Here is a 20,124-nt window from a genome sequence, read left to right as displayed (position 1 = left end):
CTTGGTTTGTGTTTTGTGGCATCGGATATTACTGTTGTGCTCCATTATTCGTTGCTTAACAGGACGCATTGTCATCCCGATGTACAATAAATCGCAGGGGCAGATCAAAGCATAAATGCATTTGGAGCTGTTGCAGTTGGTATGTCTGCTCATTGTCCACGTAAAGTTTAAAGATCCGCGGAACTTCAATGGGCTCGACCTTCGCGCCGAGCCTGGCATGCCTCTACATGGCATCGTTTGAGGAAAAATGCATCTACCCCCCTGAACACAACCCATTCCGTGAAAATCTCACGTGTTGGCGTCGGTACATCGACGACATCCTGGTGTTCTGGAAAGGGGATCGGACGACATGTGAGGCCTTCTGCACATGGATAAATCAACAAGACCCCTTTCTCAAATTCACGGGCACCATCTCCGACAAATCCATACCCTATTTGGACCTCATCATAACCCTGGAGCCAACCACAATCAGCACCAGTCTCTATACGAAGGAGACTGACAGGAACAGCCTCTTGCCTTACTCCAGTCACCACACGAAATCCCTTAGGGACAACCTTCCCTTCGGACAATTTCTCCGCCTTCGGAGAAACTGTAGTTCAATCACTGACTACAAACGACATGCACAAGCCCTGCAAACCAAACTCCTCGATCGGGGATACCCCACACGTCTTCTGAAAAACTCTACCAAACGAGCCCTCAACAACAACAGAGAGGCCCTACTTGAGACACACCCCAAGGAGCCTGATGACAAGATCACTTGTGTCACTTCATTTACAAGAAATTCCTCATTCATTAAGAAAACTGTTAGTAGCCATTGGGGCATTCTCAACTCCGCAGGGATGGAGTTTCCGCACCCACGGTTTGCATTTAAAAGGACGGCTAACCTTAAGGACACTCTCATCCACACCCGTCCCAAGAAAACCAGCACTCAACCTGTTAACACGCTCTGGGATCTCCCCCCAGTTACTGGACACTATCGCTGTGGTTCCTGTGTTGTCTGCCCCCAGACCATCCAGGGCAAGACCGTTGCACTGAATAACAAGCATTAGAAATGCAATAGGTCTCGCAGCATTAGAGTTAGTGCTTTTAGAATTGTTATTAGGTTTTTTGTTGTAAATCTTTTGCATTTTTTTTTTTTAGGCAATGCAAAAGAATTACAAATCAAAAAAGCAATAAGCAAATGTAAAAGCTTTAACTAAAAATCCTGCGAGACCTATAGCACTGTGTGAGGGTGAGGGGTTGAGGGTGAGTGAGGGTGGGGGTGAGTGAGGAGTTGAGTGTGAGTGAGGTGTTGAGGGTGAGTGAGGTGTTGAGGGTGAGTGTGAGTGAGAGTGAGTGAGGGTGAGGATGAGAGAGTGTTATTGTGATTTAGGGTGAGGGGTTGAGGGTGGATGAGGGGGAGGGTGAGGTGTTGAGGATGAGTGAGGATGAGTGAGGGTGAGTGTGGGGTCGAGGGTGAGTGAGGGTGAGTGAGGGTGACTGAGTGTGAGTTATTGTGAGTGAGGATGAGTGAGGGTGAGTGAGGGTGAGGGTGAGTCATAGTGAGTGAGGGTGAGGTGTTGTGTGTGAGGTGTTGAGGGTGATGTGTTGATGGTGAGGTGTTGAGGGTGAGGTGTTGAGGGTGAGGTCTTGTGGGTTATTGAGTGTGAGTGAGTGAGGGTGAGGTGTTGAGGGTGAGTGAGTGACGGTGAGGTGTTGTGAGTGAGTGAGGTTGAGGTGTTGAGGGTGCGGATTTGAGGGTGAGGGTGTGAGGTGTTGACGGTGAGTGTTTGAGGGTGAGGGCGACTGATGTTGAGGGGGTGAGGTGTTGAGGGGGTGAGGGTGAGGTGTTGAGGGTGTGTCATTGAGCGTGACTCTGAAGTGTAGAGTGTGAGTGAGAGTAAGAGTGAGGGTCATTGAGTTTTTTAGTGTTAGTGAGGGTGAGGTATTGAGGGTGAGTGAGGGGAAGTGTTATTGTGGTATTGAGAGTTAGTGAGGGTGAGGTGTTGAGGGTTATTGATGGTGAGGTGTTGAGGGTGAGTGAGGGTGAGGGTGAGTGAGGGGGACGTTGAGGCGTTGAGGATGAGTGAGGTGTTTAGGGTGAAGTGTTGAGGGTGTGGGTGAGGAATTGAGGGTGAGGAAGGGTGATTGTGGGTGAATGTTTGAGGGTGAGTGATTGAGGGTGAGGTGTTGAGGCTGATGTTTTGTGGGTGAGTGAGGGTGAGATGTTGATGGTCATTGAAGGTGAGGTGTTGGGTGAGGCGTTGAGGGTGAGTGAAGTTGAGGGTTGTTGAGTGAGAGTGAGAGTGAGGGTGAGTGAGTAGTTGCGGGTGAGGTGTTGAGGGTAACTGAGGGTGAGGGTGGATGAGGTGTTGAGGGTGAGGTGTTGAGTGTGAGTGAGGGGTTGATGGTGACTGAGGGTGAGTGAGGGTGTGCAGTTGAAGGGGAGGCGTTGAAGGTGAGTGAGGGTGAGTGAGTGAGGGTAAGGTGTTGAGGGTGAGTGAGTGATGGTGAGGCGTTGAGGGTGGTTGAGTGAGGTAGATTTTTTGAGTGTGAGGCATTGAGCGTGAGTGAGTGAGGGTGGTGTGTTGACGGTGAGGTGTTGAGGGTGAGGTGTTGAGGTTGAGCTGTTGAGGGTGAGTGTTGTTGCTAGTTGTTGAGTGCGGATGATTGAGAGTGAGTGTGAGTGAGGTGTTGAGAGTGAGGTGTTGAGAGTGAGGTGTTGATGGTGAGGTGTTGAGGGTGAGCTGTTGAGGGTGAGTGTTGTTGATAGTTGTTGAGTGGGGATGATTGAGAGTGAGTGTGAGTGAGGTGTTGAGGGTGAGGTGTTGAAGGTGAGGTGTTGAGGGCGAGGCGTTGAGGGTGAGTGAGGGTGAGGGTGAGTGAGGGTGATGTGTTGAGGGTGAGTGAGGGTGAGTGAGGGTGAGGGTGAGTGATAGGGAGATAAGTGTGAGGATGAGTGAGGGTGAGGGTGAGAGTTTGAGGGTGAGTGAGGGTGAGTGAGGGTGAGTCTTTGAGTCTTAGTGAGGGTGAGATGTTGCGGGTGTGTGAGGGTTGTGTGTGAGAGTGTGTGGGTGAGTGGTGTTAGTGTTAAGGGTGTTGTGTATGAGGGGTGTTAGTATGAGGTATTTGAGGGTGAGGGGGTGAGGGTGAGTGTGATGGGAGGGTAGGCATAGTGAGTGATGTTGAGGGGGTAAGGGAGTGTAAGGGAGAGTGAGGGTGAGACTGAGCGGGTGTGAGCGGGTTAGTGAGGGAGTTTTTGAGAGTGTGAGTGAGGGAGTGTGTGAGGTGTTGTGTGAGAGCGTGAGTGATGGGGTGTGTGAGGGGTGTGTGAGAGGGTGTGTGAGAATGTGAGTGTGTGTTAGGGTGAATGAGGGTGAATGAGGGGGTGTGAGGGGGGTGAGGGTGGGGTGTTGAGGGAGTGAGTGTGAGTGTGTGAGGGGTGATGTAGAGGGGATGAGTGTGAGGGGGTGAGTGTTAGGGGGTATGAGGGGGTGAGGATGAGCGAAGTTGTTTGCGTTAGAGAGTGTTTGAAGTGTTGTGAGTGTGAGAGTGTTGTGCTGATTTTTAGGGGAGCGTGTTTGTGTGAGGGTACGTTTTTTGAGGCTGAGGGGGTGTGTGTGTGTGAGGGTCATTGAGGGTGTGTGTGGAGTTGTTTTTTAGAGTGCGTCTGAAGGTGTTTGACGGTGTGTGAGGGTGAGGTTGTGTGAGTGTGAATTTGAGTCATTGGGAGTGAGTGGGTGTGTGAGGGTGATGGGGTGTGAGGGTGAGGGGGTGTGAGTGTGTGAGTGTGTGAGTGTGTGAGTGTGAGGGTGAGTAAGTGTGTGTGAGGCTGAAGGTGTGTGAGGGTGTATGAGGGAGATGTGTTAGCGTTATTGAGCGGGTGTGAAAGAGTGTGATTGTTTTGTTGTGTGAGGGTGATGTTATGAGTGTGTGTCTATGTTAATATTAAAAAAGTTATGTGCTGTTTTTAATAAAAGGTGTCACATGTCCCCTTTGTATGACTTCTGTTTAATGTGTATATTAGTATGTAATGTACGTGTGTATGTATTGTAGTAAGTGTGTTATTTTGTGTTTACGTGTATGTGGAGTCCCTTTTTTATTTTCATGTTAAAATGGCCGACGTATTGCGTCACGTCGACGTCTGCTATGTTTAGCGGTCTAGTTTTTTTTTGACTTGTGTGTGTTTTTTGTTTACGTTTTTTTTAGCCAATCGGAGCGCGACGTTTTTGACGTAGCGTTCCGATTTGCATACGTCAACTGTGGAATTCCCCATAGATCGCGAATGTTGGTGCGCGGAAGGCGTGTTCTTGTTCCTGTGGTGTTGGTGCGTCGTTTGACAGGTAAGAATGTAATTCTAAGTTTCTTTTAATGTAATGTACTGTAGTATATATAGTATGTTAAAGTTAATTATTTGCGAAATGTATTTATTTAGCTCGTAATATTATAAAATGTTTGTAATGTAACGTAAAAATTTGTTTTTTATTGGCGATATGTAAAGCATATGTATTGTTAAACTGTAATGTAAAGTATTAATTTGTTTTTTGTGCTAATTTGACGAACAAAAGGTGTTTGTTTATTTTTCACGTGCTAAATGTGTTTTATAATATATTGATGTAAGTTGTGTTTGCATAATCGATGTGATATGTATTCTTAAACAGTAATGGAATGTATTATTTTGCTTTTTGTTGGTAATTTGACGTACATAAGGTGTTTTTTTAATTTGAAGTGCTAAATGTGTTTTAATATATTGATGTAAGTTGTGTTTGCATTATCTATGTATGTGATGGTGAAGTAGTCGGATAATTTGTTAGTGACGTACTTGAAGTATGAAATGAAAGTTTGTGTATTTGCTGACTGTAGTATTTTTAGCAATGTATGAACGACATGTACAGTGAAGTAATGTGTTATTCGTTTGCTTTTTGTGACTAAATAGTTCTATGTTTGTAATATGTTTCTTCAATCCGAACAAATTTTGTCAGGATAAATGCAATTGTGATATGCGTATCTCTTTTTGTGTAACTGTAGACTATTGTATTGAATGCGTCCCATTTTCCGGATGAATCGTTCTTGTTTGTTTCCCTCACAAAAATTTGACTGTTTCTGAATGTGTTTTTTTTAGTCATATTATATTTTTATTACATGGAATTCCGTGTGAAGAAGTGCTATTGTTGTATGCGTCCGGTTTTTGTTGGTGTAACTGTTGACTATTGTCTTTAATCCGTCCCATTTTCCGGATGAATAGTGATTCTTTCTTGTCCGGCGAAAAAGTTGGCTGTTTCACTGGTGTCTTTGTACATCCTCGTTCTCCCTTACTGACACATATTTATAATTGTTTCCTTTGTGTATTATTGTTGTAATATCGTACGAATTAGATTTTGTTTTTGGGCCGAAGACTCATTAACATCCTTGCATCCTTTTAGGTCAATTATGTTAATTTTTTTTTGTGTCTAACGTATGTGCTGCAGTACTCGGTCGACCCCATTGTTTTCCGTTCTGAAATTTCTTTATGTGTAAGAAAAAGGGCTAACATTCGTAAAATGTCAGAGTGGGTGAATGCTGCAGAGTGGGTGAATGCTGCAGAGTGGGTGAATGATGCAGATGGGTGAGGAGTTGAGGGTGATTGAGGATGAGTGTTGAATGAGTAGTTGAGGATGAGGTGTTGATGTTGAGGGTGAGTTAGTGTTACGGGATGATGGTGTGATGGTGAGGGTGAATGATGGTGGGCGAGTGTGAGTTAGTGAGACTTTTTGAGAATGTGTGTGGGTGTGTGCGGAAGTGTAATTCTTTGTGAGGCCGTGTGTGTGTGAGGGTGGGGGTGTGTGAGTGTTGTAGCATGTGCAGGTGTTTTTTAGTGGTCATTTAGGTGAGTGTGGGTGAGTGTGAAAGAGGGTGAGGTGTTGAGGGTGAGTGAGCGTGAGTGAATTTGAGGGTGATAGTGATTGTAGATGAGTGTGAAGTGTTGAGGGTGAGTGAGGGTGAGGGTAAGGTGTTGTGGGTGAGTGAGGGTGAGGTGTTGAGTGTTATTGAGGGTGAGTTGTTGAGGTTGATTGAAGTTGAGCGTTATTGCGGGTGAGATGTTGAGGGTGAGTGTGTGTGACTGAGGGTGAGGGCTTGATGTTGAGTGAGGGTGAGTGATGGTGAGGGTGAGTGAGGGTGTTGAATTGTGGGTGAGGTGTTGAGGGTGAAGTTAGTGAGGGTGAGGTGTTGAGGGTGAGGGTATGAGGGTAAATGAGGGTGAGGTGTTGAGGGTGAGTGAGGGTGATGTAGTGAGTTAGCACGTTGATGTGTTATTTTCGTGTGATTTTGCTTAGTTTTGTGTTTTTTTGAACAGTATGTGACTTTTTTCGCCATGATGCATTTTTTTGTGTGTGTGTCTTGTTGTAGTGAAAATTGTAATGTATGCAAAGTTTATGTTCTATTTGTATGTTTTCTTTTTTTTCTTTTCTTTATTTTAGGCAATGAGCTTCTACGATCGACAGGTAATGACAATTAATTTTTTAAATTATGAAAGAGTGTCTTTGTGACTTTGATACTTGTGTTTATGCATTTGCTTATTGTAAAGCTAATGTAATTATAGTTTTAGGTCTTTGTGCTCGAAATTTACTTTCTGACTTCGTTCTTGCATTAGACTGTTTTTGTGCATTTTCATACCGGCTGCTATTTCGGTGTATTTGTTGCCATGGATTGAGTTCCGTTTTGCCGTACGTGTTTTTTGGTCAGTTTTGGCTTGTATTTAGTATTTTTCTTGTCCAAGGGATCCCTGAAGTCCATTTCTGCAGCACACAGCAATCGCACATTATTAATATTTGGCACCCCCACAGTACCATTGAGCAACATCACATTATCACTTTTGCCCACTAGAGCCGTATTTAGTACACCCCCAGTGTCATTTAGATATAGTACTGCAGTACTGTACAGCTGCAAAGCATGCTTCTTTTGCTGTAATTGTGTGTTGAAGGTAAAAAAAAATGTCCTAAAGCGTGCACTTCTGGCTGGTGGTGTGTGTGACTGTTGAAAGCGTGGACTGATGCCTGTTTGTGTGCATGTATGCATGTTGAAAGGATGCACTGCTGACTGATGTGTGTGTACGCCTGGTGAAAGTGGCCATTGCTATCTATTGGTGTATGTGCCTGTTAAAAGAGCACATTTTTTTTTTGTATGACATTTGCCTGTTGAGTAATGCTGTAGTGGTAATGATTGGTGCTTTGGTGTTAAATGTTTGTGTGTGGTTGTAGTGTGATAGTGTGTTTTTGTTGAATGATACTGTTTGGTTGGTCTAGAGTGATGTTGGTGTGTTGCTGAGTGATGTTAGTGTGGTGCTTAGTAATGCTGTTGTTGTGATGTGTTGTTCTGTGCTAGTGATGAGTGGTGCTGTGTTGGTGTTTAATAATTACCAGCACAGCATATCTCAGCACCAGAACAGTTGCACTTCTCCCAACAATGGCATCACTGATGTCCACGAATGCAACACGCAGCAATTCCACTTTATCATTCTGCACCCCCGCAGTACCATTGAGCAACAATACAGCATCACTCTGCCCCACCACAGCCCCATTTAGCTACCGAACAGTGTAATTCATACATACTACAGCAGTACTGATGACTTGTGTATATACGCCTTGTGATAGAGTACATTGATGTGTGTGTGTGTGTGCTTGTTAAAAGAATCCATTTTTTTATTGTATGAAGTTTGTCTGCTGAGTAATGCTGTAGTGGTGATGAGTGGTGCTGTTGTGGTAATTGTTTTTGTGTGTAGTTGTAGTGTGATAGTGTGTTGTTGTTGAATGATGCTGTTGTGGTGGGGCAGAGTGATGTTGGTGTGTTGCTGAGTGATGTTAGTGTGGTGCTTAGTAATGCTGTTGTTGTGATGTGTTTTTCTGTGCTAGTGATGAGTGGTGCTGTGTTGGTGTTTAATAATTACCAGTACAGCATAACTCATCACCCCTACAGTTGCACTTCTCCCAACAACGCCATCACTGATGTCCACGAATGCAACGCGCAGCAATACCACTTTATCTTTCTGCACCCCCACAGTACCATTGAGCAACAACTCAGCATCACCTTGCACTACCACATGTGTTGTTCACACAACAACAGTCTCATTTATACCTACTACAGCAGTACTGATGACTGTTATGTGTGTATGCCTGGTGATATTTCACATTGATAGCTGTTGTTGTGTCTGACTGTTAAAAGCGTTCAAGTTTGTATTGTATGACCTTTGTCTGCTGAGTCATGCTGTGGTGGTGATGAGTGGTGCTGTGGTGGTAAGTTTTTGTGTCGTTGTAGTGTGATAGTGTGTTGATGGTGAGTGTGGGTGAGGTGTTGAGGGTGAGGGGATGATGGTGTGATGGTGACGGTGTGAGGGTGAGGGTGAGTGATTGTTGGCGAGGGTGAGGCTCTGAGTCTTATTGAGAATGTGAGTGGGTGTGCGAGGATGTGTGAGATTGTGTGAGTGTGTGAGTGTGGATGTGTGTGAGGGTGGGGGTGTGTGAGCGTGTTGGCATGTGAGTGTGTGGTAGAGCTTATGAAGTTGATTGTGGGTGTGTGAGTGTGAGAGGGTGAGTGAGGATGTGTGATGTTGAGGATGTGAAGGTGTGTGAAGGTGGGGGTGGTTGAGGGTGCCTGAGTGTGATTGAGGGTGAAGCGTTGAGGGTGAGTGAGGGTGAGGTGTTGAGGCTCAGTAAGGGTGAGGGTGGGTGAGCGTTAGTGAGTGAGGGTGATTGAGTTGATGAGGGTGATGTGTTGATGTTGAGTGAGGGTGATGTGTTGTGGTTGAGTTAGGGTGAGTAGTTGAGGGTGAGTGAGGGTGAGGTGATGAGGGTGAGGGCCTGAGGGTGAGTGAGGGAGGCTGATTGTGGTTGAGTTTTTGAGGCTGTGGGTGAGTAAGGGTGAGGTGTTGAGGGTGAGGGGCTGAGGGTGAATGAGGGTGAGGTGTTGAGGGTGAATGAGTGTGAGGGTGAGTGAAGTTGAGGGTGATGTTTTGTGGGTGAGTGCGGGTGAGTGATGGTGAGTGACGTTGAGGGTGATTGAGGGTGAGTGGATGATGGTGTGAGGGTGAGGGTGAGTGATTGTGTGTTAGGGTGAGGGTGTGAGTCTTATTGAGAATGTGTGTGGGTGTATGAGGATGTGTGATAGTGTGTGAGTTTGGGTGTGTGTAAGGGTGGGGGGTGTGTGAGGGTGGGGGCATGTGAGGGTGTTGTTGAAGCCATGATGTTGAGTGAGGGTGTGTGAGGGTGAGTGAGGATTTGTTATGTTGAGGGTGTGAATGTGTGTGAGGGTGGGGGTGGGTGAGGGTGCGTGAGTTAGATTGAGGGTGAAGCGTAGAGGGTCAGTGAGTGTGAGGTGTTGAGGCTGAGTGATGGTGAGACTTGTTGAGCGTTAGTGATTGAGGGTGATTGACTTGTTGAGGGTGATGTGTTGAAGTTGAGTGAGGGTGATGTGTTGTGAGTGAGGTTTATTGTGTCAGTGAGGGTGGGTTGTTGAGGGTGAGGGGCTGAGTGTGAGTGAGGGCTAGTTATTGTGTTGAGGTTTTGAGGGTGAGGGTGAGTGAGGATTGAGTTGTTGAGGGTGAGGGGCTGAGTGTGAGTGAGGGATAGTGATTGTTTTGAGGTGTTGAGGGTGAGTAAGGCTGAGGTGTTGAGGGTGAGGGGCTGAGGGTGAATGAGGGTGAGGTGTTGAGGGTCAGTGAGTGTGAGGTCTTGAGGGTGAGTGAGAATGAGTGTGAGTGAGTGATTGCGTTGTTGAGGGTGAGGTGTTGAGGGTGAATGAGGGTGAAGGTGAGTAAAGGTGAGGGTGAGGTGTTGAGTGTGAGTGCTGGTGAGTAAGAGTTGAGGAAGAGGGGCTGAGTGCGAGTGAGTTGGTGAGGGTGAGTGAGGGTGAGGTATTGTGGGTGAGTGAGGGTGAGGTATTGAGTGTGAGTGAGGGTGTATTTTGAGGGTGAGTGAGGGTGAGTTGTTAAGGGTGAGTGAGGGTGAGGTGCTGAGGGTGAGTGAGCTTGAGTGAATGTGAGTGAGGGTGACTGAGGGTGTGATTGGCATATGTGAGTCTCGGCCATGTGTTAATGTTGATTATAATGTTAAAAAAAACTATTTTCGTATGTGTATACGTTTGTAAAATTATTTAGTGTATGTCCTTAAAATGTGTTTTTTTTCTGTTGTAGTAAAGGGTATTACGCAATGTATTCCCTTTACGTTTGTTACGTAAGGGATGTTAGCGTTCTATTTTTTAGTTGATGGTGATGTAATGTTGAGCGCTACGTAATTTTTAGCCAATCGCAGCTCTACGTTGTGTGACGTAGCGTTGCATTTGACGTGCGTTAACGGGGCGTTTTCTACATTGGTGTGAATGTTCGTGCGGTAAAGGTGTGTTATTCCTCCGTCGTTGTTGCTGCGTCGTTGGACTGGTAAGATGTACATTTATTAACATTGAGTACATGAATTTGAATGTATTAATACTTGTGTGTATATACGTATTATTCATAATGTTTTATTAGGATGTATGAGTGTTTTATTTGTATTGCGCCTTGTGTATTATCGATTTTCGAGTTACAATATTCTTTAGTACTGTTGTAAAAGATATATGTTTGTAAAATGTTTTTTTTTCGAAATGTTACATAAAGCAATGTTTATTTTATTATGTATTATGTCTTTGACATTGCGTCCGTTGTGATTTCGCGCTGACTTTCCTTGTGTTTTGCAATATTTCTTGATCTTTATGCGAATGTTGGCTCGTGTTTAAGTTGATAGTTCGGGATGCATTGTGTAATCTTTGCTAGTGTCTTCCTTGAATGTATTTTCCGGAGTTTCGTTTCGCCTGAGGTGGCACTGTGATGTTTATTTTCCCTCTGACTTAGCTTTTTCTTGTGTCATTTGTACCCGTATGTGACTTCTTTCGCCGCTATTCATTTATTTTGCTTGTTGTAGTTAAAAGTATTATGTATGCACTGTGTATGTTTTCTTTTTTGCTGTGTTTCTTTTATAATTTCTTCATTTCAGGGAATGAGCTGCTACGATCGACAGGTAATGACAATTTTATTCCCTTATTATGAAAGAGTGCCTTTATGAGTTCTTATACATTTGTTTATGCATTTCCTTTTCTTGATGTTACTGTAATTATTCTTTTCGGTCTTGCTTTGCTAGGACGTATTTCCTGTCTGGCTCCTCTCATTTGAGTGTGTTTTGTATGTTATCAATGGCTGCTATTTAGTTTTATTCTTTGACATGGATTGAGTTTCGTTTTGCCGTACGTGTTTTACGGTCGCACTTGCCTTGTGTGTAGTAATTTTCTCTTGCACGGCCTCCCTTATGTCCATTTCGCCAGCAATAGCACATTATTAACATTCGGCACCCCCACACTACAATTGAGCAACATGAGATCATCACTCTTTGCCAGTAGAGCTGTATTTAGAACTCCCCCAGTCTCATTTAGACATAGAACTGCAGTACTGTATAGCACCAAAGCATGCTTGTATTGCTGTGATTGTGTGTGCAACGTACCAAAAGTTGTTCTACAGCGTGCACTTTGGCCAGTTGGTGTGTGTGACTGTTGAAAGCGTGGCTTTATGGCTGTTTGTGTGGGTGTATGCATGGTGAAAGGATGCACTGATGACTGTTGTGTGTGTACGGCTTGTGAAAGTGTCCATTGCTAGCTCTTAGTGTGTGTGCCTGTTAAAAGCGCACATGTTTGGATTGTATGTAGTTTGTCTGATGTGTAATGCTGTAGTGGTAATGAGTGGTGCTGTTGTTGTAAGTGTTTGTGTGTAGTTGTAGTGTGATAGTGTGTTGATGGTGAGTGAGGGTGAGGTGTTGAGGGTGAGGTGTTGAGGGTGAGGTGTTGAGGGTGAGAGGATGATGGTGTGAGGGTGACGGTGTGAGGGTGAGGGTGAGTGATTGTTGGCGAGCGTGAGGGTATGAGGCTTATTGAGAATGTGAGTGGGTGTGCGAGGATGTGTGATAGTGTTTGAGTGTGGATGTGTGTGAGGGTGGTGGTGTGTGAGCGTGTGGGCATGTTAGTGTGTGGTGCTTAGTAATGCTGTAGTTGTGATGTGTTGTTTTGTGCTAGTGATGAGTGGTGCTGTGTTGATGTTTAATAATTACCACCACAGCATAACTTTGCACCACAACAGTTGCACTTCTCCCAACAATGGCATCACTGATGTCCACGAATGCAACATGCAGCAATACCACTTTATCTTTCTGCAGCCCCACAGTACCATTGAGCAACTACACTGCATTACTCTGCACTTCCACATCCGTATTTTGCACACCAACAGTCTCATTTAGACATAGTACTGCAGTACTGATGACTGTTGTGTGTGTATGCCTGGTGAAAGTGGCCATTAATAGCTGTTGTTGTGTGTGTGACTGTTAAAAGGGTACATGTTTTGATTGTATGACCTTTGTTTGCTGCAGTGGTGATGAGTGGTGTTGTTGTGTTAATTGTTTTTTTGTGTGGTTGTAGTGTGATAGTGTGTTGAGGGTGAGTGAGGGTGAGGTGTTGAGGGTGATTGAGGGTGAGGCGTTGAGGGTGAGTGAGATTGAGGGTGAGTCAGTGTGAGGTGTTGAGGGTGGGTGAGGCTATGAGGGTGAGTGAGGCGTTGAGGGTGAGTGAGGGTGAGGTGTTGAGGGTGATTGAGGATGAGTGAGAGTGAGAGCAAGGAAGGTGTTGATGGGGAGGTGTTGTGCGTGATTGAAGTGGTGTTGTGGTGGTAAGTGTTTGTGTGTGGTTGTAGTGTGATAGTGTGTTGAGGGTGAGTGAGTATGAGGGTGAGTGAGGGTGAGAGTGAGTGAGACTGAGGGGGAGGTGTTGATGGTGAGTGAGGATGAGTGAGGGTGAGGAGTTGAGGGTGAGTGAGGGTGAGAGGCTGAGGGTGAGTGAGGTGTTGAGGGTGAGCTGTTGAGTGTGATTGAGGATGAGTGATAGTGAGGGTGCGTGATGTGTTGATGTTGACTGAGGGTGAGGCGTTGAGGGTGAGTGAGGGTGAGGTGTTGAGGCTGAGGGTGAGGAGCTGAGGGTGAGTGGTTGAGGCGTTGAGGGTGAGGCATTGAGGATGAGAGAGAGTGAGGTGCTGAGGGTGAGGGTGTGAGTGTGGGTGAGGCGTTGAGGGTGAGTGAGGGTGAGGTGTTGAGGGTGATTGAGGATGAGTGTGAGTGAGGAGTTAAGGGTGAGGTGTTTAGGGTGAGTGAAGTGTTGCTGTGGTGGTAAGTGTTTGTTTATAGTTGTAGTGTGATAGTGTGTTGACGATGAATGAGGGTGATGTTTTGAGTGTGAGTGAGGGTGAGTGAGTATGAGAGTGAGGTGTTGAGTGTGAGGTGTAGAGGGTGATTGATGATGATTGAGATTGAGGGTGAGTGAGGAGTTAAGGGTGAGGTGTTGAGGGTGAGTGAAGTGAGGGTGAGTGAAGTGTTGCTGTGTTGGTAAGTATTTGTTTGTTGTTGTAGTGTGATAGTGTGTTGACGGAGAGTGAGGGTAAATGAGGGTGAGGTGTTGAGGGTGAGTGAGTATGAGGGTGAGGTGTTGATGGTGATTTTTTGAGGGTGAGTGAGGATGAGTGTGGGTGAGGTGTTGAGGGTGAGGAGTTGAGGGTGAGGGACTGAGGGTGAGTGAGGTATTGAGGGTGAGGTGTTGAGAGTATTGAGGATGAGTGAGAGTGAGGGTGAGTGATGTGTTGATGATGAGTTGTTGAGGGTGAGGTGTTGAGGGTGAGTGAGAGTGACGTGTTGTTGCTGAGGGTGAGGGGCTGAGGGTGAGTGTTGGTAAGGCGTTGAGGGTGATGTGTTGATGGTGATTGAGGATTGTTAAGCGTGAGGGTGAGTGAGGGGTTAAGGGTGAGGCGTTGAGGGAGAGGTGTTGAGAGCGAGGGTGATTGAGTGTTTGAGGGTGCAGGGTGGATGGTGAGTGAGGGTGAGGTGTTGATGGTGAGTGAAGGTGGGTGAGGGTGATGGTGATGTGTTGAGGGTGAGTGAGGATGAGGTGTTGAGGGAGAGTGAGGATGAGGTGTTGAGGGTGAGTGAGTGTAATTTAGGGTGGGTGATGAGTTAAGAGTGAGTGAGTGTGAGTGAGGGTGTGATTGGCAAATGTGAGTGTTTTGCATGTGTGACTCGTTATTGTAAAGTAAGTGTGTTTGTGTTTTTGTATGTTGTTGTTGTAGAATGATGCTGTTGTGGTGGTGTAGAGTGATGTTGGTGTGTTGATGAGTGTTGTTAGTGTGGTGCTTCCTAATGCTGTTGTTGTGATGTGTTGATGATGAGTTGTGCTGTGTTAGTGTTCAACTATTACCACCACAGCATAACTCATCCCAACAACAGTTGCACTTCTCCCAACAACCTACTTTGTGATGTCCACCAATGGAACACGCATCAATACCACCTTAACATTCGGCCCCCCACAGTAACATTGCTCAACAACACAGCATAACTCTGCACCAGCACAGGCGTATTTAGCTCAACAGTCTCATTCATACCTAATACTGTAGTGCGTGGAAGCTACAAAGTATGTGTATTTTGTATATGTTTTTGTAATGTCAAATGGATTGGCTGAATGTTGTATGTGGGTGTGACTATGTTGTATAAATTGAGTGTCTTAGTTATAATTTGCCTTTCGTATAGAAAAAATTACCATAGAAGTTGTAAAATTTGTATTACACACTTTTTTATTTTTTAAAAAAAATCACAAATATTTATTGTTTAACTTTGTACAAAAAAAGATATCCTGGCAACATGCAAAATTTAGTCAGAAAATATTTCATCGTCTTTTTCTTTCAAAATCTTTATGATTTGCCCATTACAAAAGACAACTTCAAAAGTTTGTGGCAAAAAATGGACAAGGGCATCTCCGATGTTGTCAACTTCCTCATCTAACATAAACCATTTAATTAAGATCTCGTTTTCGATGGGCATCGATTGCAATTCGTCTGTGTTTGTCACTTTTATTGTGATAATACTGGTTTGCTCAGTAGAGCTTTCAACGCCATAAATTAGAATGTCCATCTTTTCCTCTGGTGGGGCTGTTACCTGTTGAGAGAAAATAAAAGCAACAATTATTTTTTAAATTTGTATACTTTATTTTTTGTGTAAGGCCTATAGTGGTTGAAAGGGACAGAGTTGTTGAAAGGGACACATTGGGTGAAATGGACTGAGTAGGTGAAAGGGTCCCAGTTGTTGATAGGGTTTGAGTGGGTGATAGGTCGAGAGTGGGTGATAGGTGGTGGTAATATTTTTTTTGTGTGGTTGTAGTGTGATAGTGTGTTGAGGGTGAGTGAGGGTGAGATGTTAAGGGTGAGTGAGGGTGAGGCGTTGAGGGTGAGTGAGATTGAGGGTGAGTCAGTGTTTGAGGATGAGTGAGAGTGAGGGTAAGTAAGGGGCTGATGGGGAGGTGTTGAGCGTGATTGAAGTGGTGTTGTGGTGGTAAGTTTTTGTGTGTGGTTGTAGTGTGATAGTGTGTTGAGGGTGAGTGAGTATGAGTGTGAGTGAGAGGGAGAGTGAGTGAGAATGAGGGGGAGGTGTTGAGGGTGAGTGAGGATGAGTGAGGGTGAGGAGTTGAGGGTGAGTGAGGGTGAGGGGCTGAGGGTGAGCGAGGTGTTGAGGGTGAGGTGTTGAATGTGATTGAGGATGAGTGAGAGTGATGGTGAGTGATGTGTTGAGATTGACTGAGGGTGAGGCGTTGAGGGTGAGTGAGAGTGAGGTGTTGAGGCTGAGGGTGAGAAGCTGAGTGTGAGGGTGAGTGTGGGTGAGGCGTTGAAGGTGAGTGAGGGTGAGGTGTTGAGGGTGATTGAGGATGAGTGAGAGTGAGGAGTTAAGGGTGAGGTGTTTAGGGTGAGTGAAGTGTTGCTGTGGTGGTAAGTGTTTTTTTGTAGTTGTAGTGTGATAGTGTGTTGACGGTAAGTGAGGGTAAATGAGGGTGATGTTGTGAGGGTGAGTGAGTATGAGAGTGGTGTTGAGTGTGAGATGTTGAAGGTGATTGATGATGATTGAGATTGAGGGTGGGTGAGGAGTTAAGGGTGAGGTGTTGAGGGTGAATGAAGTGTTGCTGTGGTGGTAAGTATTTGTTTGTTGTTGTAGTGTGATAGTGTGTTGACAGTGAGTGAGGGTGAATGAGCGCGAGGATTTGAGGGTGAGTGAGTATGAGGGTGAGGTGTTGATGGTGAGTTGTTGAGGGTGAGTGAGTATGAGAGTGGGTGATAAGTCTAGAGTGGGTGATAAGTCTAGATTGGGTGATAGGCCTAGAGTGTGTGAAAGAGCCAGAGTTGTTGAAAGGTCCCGAGTGGGTGAAAGCTCCCGAGTGGGTGAAAGCTCCCGAGTGGGTGAAAGGTCCCAAGTGGCTGAAATGTCCCGAGTGGGTAAAATGTCCAGAGTGGGTGGAAGGGGCAGAGTGGTTGAAAGGGCAAGACTGGGTGAAATTCCAAGAGTGGCTGAAAAGAGATAATTGCAAAAGGTTTGGTTTGTTGTGCTTACCTCCATTTTGCTATGGCGCGTTGTATTCAATATTTTTTGGCAATTGAATTCATGTACAGTGACATGAGTCAGGGTCACATATTTCCCAAGATGTATTTTAAATAGTGACGCTTCTCTCCACAGTGTCACTTTTATATCATCAGTTGCATCTTTTATTGTAATGGATTTGAGTGGGGTATCTTGCCCATTGATAAACACCGTTTTTGCGTCCTCTTCCTACACAAAAAGAAAGCATTCTATTAAATAGTGATAGTAAAAACAGATATTACTAGTGCATTGTATGAAAGGCTATATAATGTATCATATTTAACGTCCCAAATGAACGTCCTTTCTAAAAGATTGAATTGTTTATTGTAAAAAATGGCCTTGTAGATCGTACTTGTTTTTGTAGTATACACCAAAGCACTGCTATCTTTGAAGAGTGTATAATTCAAAATTTTTCCAGTTAGTTATTGAAGTTACTAAAGGTGTAATGTGTGTGTAAGTGAACTATGCATTTTTTAAGTAGACATGATGACATGAGTGAGGGTGATGGTGAGTTATTGAGTGTGAGGTGTTGAGTGTGAGGAGTTGATGGGGAGTGAGGGTGAGTGAGGATGAGGTGTTACGTGAGGGTGAGGTTGAATGTAAGTGAGGGTGAGTGAGGGTGAGGGTGAGAGGGTGAGGGTGAGAGATTGAAGGTGAGTGAGGGTGAGAAGTTGAGGGTGAGTAACGATGAGCGTGAGTGTGACTGAGGCTGAGTGAGGGTTATTTCGGGTGAGGAGTTGAGTGTGAGAGTGAGTGAGTGTTGAGGGTGAGAGATTGTGGGTGATTGATGTTGAGAAGTTGATGGTGAGTAAGGATGAGGGTGAGTGTGGGTGAGAAAGGGTGAGTTATTGGGTGAGGGTGAGGTGTTGAGGGTGAGTGAGGGTGAGGGTGAGGCTGAGGCTGAGGTGTTGAGTGAGAGTGAGGTTGACTGAGGAGTTGAGGGAGAAGTGTTAAGTTTTTGAGGGGGAGGTGTTAATGGCTAGTGAGGGTGAGTGAGGGTGAGGAGTTTAGTGTGATTGAGGGTGAGTGAGGCGTTGAGGCTGAGGTGTTAAGGGTGAGGTGTTGAGGGTGAGTCAGGGTGACGTTTTGAGAATGAGTGAGGGTGACTAAGGGTGAGGCATTGAGGTAAAGACAGTGTTTTGGTTCTATTCCTAAACAAAAACTAAGCATTGTATAAAATATTTACTGTAAAAATACATCTTACTATTGCGTTGTATGAATGGCCATATAATGTATTATATTTAGCGACCCAAATGAACATCCTTCCTAAATGATAGCAATATTTTTTGAAAAAACTGGCTTTGTAGAGAGTACTTGTATTTGTAGTATACCGGAAAGTGCTGCCATATTATAGTTTTCAAAAGGCGTGTTTTTTGTTTAATTGTTAATGAACTTACTAAATGTGTGCTGTGTGTGTAAGGCAAGTATGCATTTTTTTAGTAGACCTGATGACATGAGTGAGGGTGTGGGTGAGGGTGAGTGATTGAGGGTGAGGTGTTGAGGGTTAGGGTGAGTGAGGGTGGGGTTGAGGGTGAGTGAGGACGAGGTGTTACATGAGGGTGAGTGTGAGTGAGGCAGAGTTAGGGTGAGGGGTTGAGGGTGAGTGAGAGTGAGGGAGTGTTGAGGGTGAAAGATTGAGTGTGAGAAGTTGAGGGTGAGTAAGGATGAGTGTGAGTGTGGGTGAGTGAGGGTGATTGATTGAGTGAGGGTGAGGTGTTGATGTTGAGGCTGAGGTGTTGAGGTGTTGAGTGAGAGTGAGGGTGACTGAGGAGTTGAGTGAGAAGTGTTGACTTTTTGAGGGGGAGGTGTTGAGGGCGAGTGAGGGTGATTGAGTGAGAGGTGTTGAGGGTGATTGAGGGTGAGTGAGATTAAGGCAGAGTGAGGCATTAAGGGTGAATTGTTGAGGGTGAGGTGTTGAGGGTGAGTGAGGGTGAGGTGTTGAGAGTTATTGAGGGTGAGAAGTTGAGGGTGAGTAAGGATGAGGCTGAGTGAGGGTGAGTGATTGATGTTGAGTGTGAGGCTGAGGTGTTGAGGTGTTGAGTGAGAGTGAGTGAGTATTTGAGGGAGAAGGGTAGAGTTTTAGAGTGGGAGGTGTTGAGGGCTAGTGAGGGTGATTGAGGGTGAGTGAGGAGGAGGTGTTGAGGGTGATCTCGGGTGAGTGAGATTGAGGTTGAGTGAGGCATTAAGATCAAATTGTTGAGGGTGAGGTGTTGAGGGAGAGTGAGGGTTGGGTGGTGCGGCTGAGTGATGTTGACTGACGGTGAGGCATTGATGTAAAGACAGTATTTGCGTACTTTTGGTAAACCCAAAAAGAACAATTCTACAAAATAGTGACAGTAAAAACACATAGTAGTAGTGCGTTGTATGACTGGTAATATAATGTATTATATTCCACGACCCAAATGAACATACTTTCTACCATAGTGCATTTTTGTTTTAGTAAAAATTGGCTTTGTGGAGAGTACTTGAATTTGTACTATACCCCAAAGCACTGGCCTATTATATTTCTCAAAACTATTACTTTATACATAGTGTGAAAGAGTGTCTAATGCAAGCTTTTTTGAGGTTGTTAGTGAAGTTCCTAAGGGCCCGATGTAGGTAAATCCCATTTTTGTATGTAGGTACCAACATCTGGATTCATTACAGAATCCTTAACAAATCTTTAATTACCGAATCGGTAAATACCGAATAGGTAATGCCCATTCATTCCTATGGGCTTTGAAGCCCATAGGAATGATTAGGCCTTACCGATTCGGTATTTACAGAATCTGTAATTAAAGAATTATGAAGGGTGCAGGGGGTGTCACTTTGACACCCTCTGGCACCCCCAAAAAAGGCACAGGTGCCATGTGGCAAGCATACCTGCCCTAAGGGCAGGTCTGCCTGTCACATGCCATAGGTATTTTACCCTGGATTTGTATTCCATGGTAAAATACCAATCGTGTAAGCCATGTGCAGAAGGTAAATTGCATACCTACATTACATTTCAGTTAATTTTATTGAATCTGTAAAAGTACCGATTCGGTAATTAAACAGATTTGCTAAAGTTACCTAAAATGTGCCCCTACATCTCAATAGCCCTTTACCGATCTGAAACGGCCCAAAATCGGTATTTTTGGCCGATTGGGATCGCTAAAGGGCTACCTACATAGTGCCCCTAAATGTGTAATTTGTGTGTAAGCCAACTATGCATTTTTTTAGTAGACATGATGACATGTTTGTGTTCATACTTCTGGCACATATTGTCCCTGAAACAGTCATCAGACTATTTAGACTTGCAATTTCGAAAAAGCAAAAATACATAAGATATGTCATTTACAATACTAATAAGTCCAACTTTTCCACTGCAAGACAATAGTTTTTTTTAGTTGACATGATAACTTGTTTGTGTTCATACTTACGGCAATTATTGTCCCTGAAACGGTCATCAGGCTTTTTAAACTTGCCCGTTTTATTTCCTTGATGGGAGAAGCCGATGGTGCAGGCGGATGCAAAATGTTGTTTGCTTGTTGGATCAGGCCCTCCTCGATTGTCATTGCGGGAAATTTGGTTACTTTAGTTTGTTTTGTAATTAAAATTGTTTTGTTTTTGAGAATAAAGTTTCGTATCAGTAGTCCACAGTTTATTTTCGTTTGCTCATATAAATTTTCTTGGTAACAAG

At 44.7% G+C, this 20,124-nt stretch overlaps 1 protein-coding gene across 1 annotated transcript; it reads right to left on the bottom strand.

The window, feature by feature from the left end:
* Positions 1 to 14,699: 14,699 nt before the first annotated feature.
* Positions 14,700 to 20,121, bottom strand: LOC147669033 (uncharacterized). The gene is made up of 3 exons (XM_086948269.1): positions 19,865 to 20,121; positions 16,437 to 16,652; positions 14,700 to 14,996 (listed from the first exon to the last, which is right to left on the bottom strand). The coding sequence occupies exons 1-3, from the start codon at positions 19,997 to 19,999 to the stop codon at positions 14,712 to 14,714; spliced, it is 636 nt and encodes a 211-aa protein (XP_086804395.1). The 5' UTR covers positions 20,000 to 20,121; the 3' UTR covers positions 14,700 to 14,711.
* Between the last annotated feature and the right edge of the window lie 3 nt (positions 20,122 to 20,124).

The sequence above is a fragment of the Lissotriton vulgaris genome, unplaced genomic scaffold (assembly GCF_964263255.1).
Source record: "Lissotriton vulgaris unplaced genomic scaffold, aLisVul1.2 SCAFFOLD_3215, whole genome shotgun sequence".
NCBI lineage: Eukaryota > Metazoa > Chordata > Amphibia > Caudata > Salamandridae > Lissotriton > Lissotriton vulgaris.
Note: the sequence above shows the minus strand (reverse complement) of the source record. Positions and strands in the feature narration are given on the sequence as shown.

What these genes read in the sequence shown, in the direction of transcription:
- LOC147669033 (XM_086948269.1), bottom strand. Translation starts at nt 19,999, where the DNA reads ATGACAATCGAGGAGGGCCTGATCCAACAAGCAAACAACATTTTGCAT. An exon ending in TTTCAGGGACAATAATTGCC is followed by an intron (nt 16,653 to 19,864) that starts GTAAGTATGAAC and finishes CTTTTTGTGTAG; the next exon opens with GAAGAGGACGCAAAAACGGT. An exon ending in CGCGCCATAGCAAAATGGAG is followed by an intron (nt 14,997 to 16,436) that starts GTAAGCACAACA and finishes TTCTCTCAACAG; the next exon opens with GTAACAGCCCCACCAGAGGA.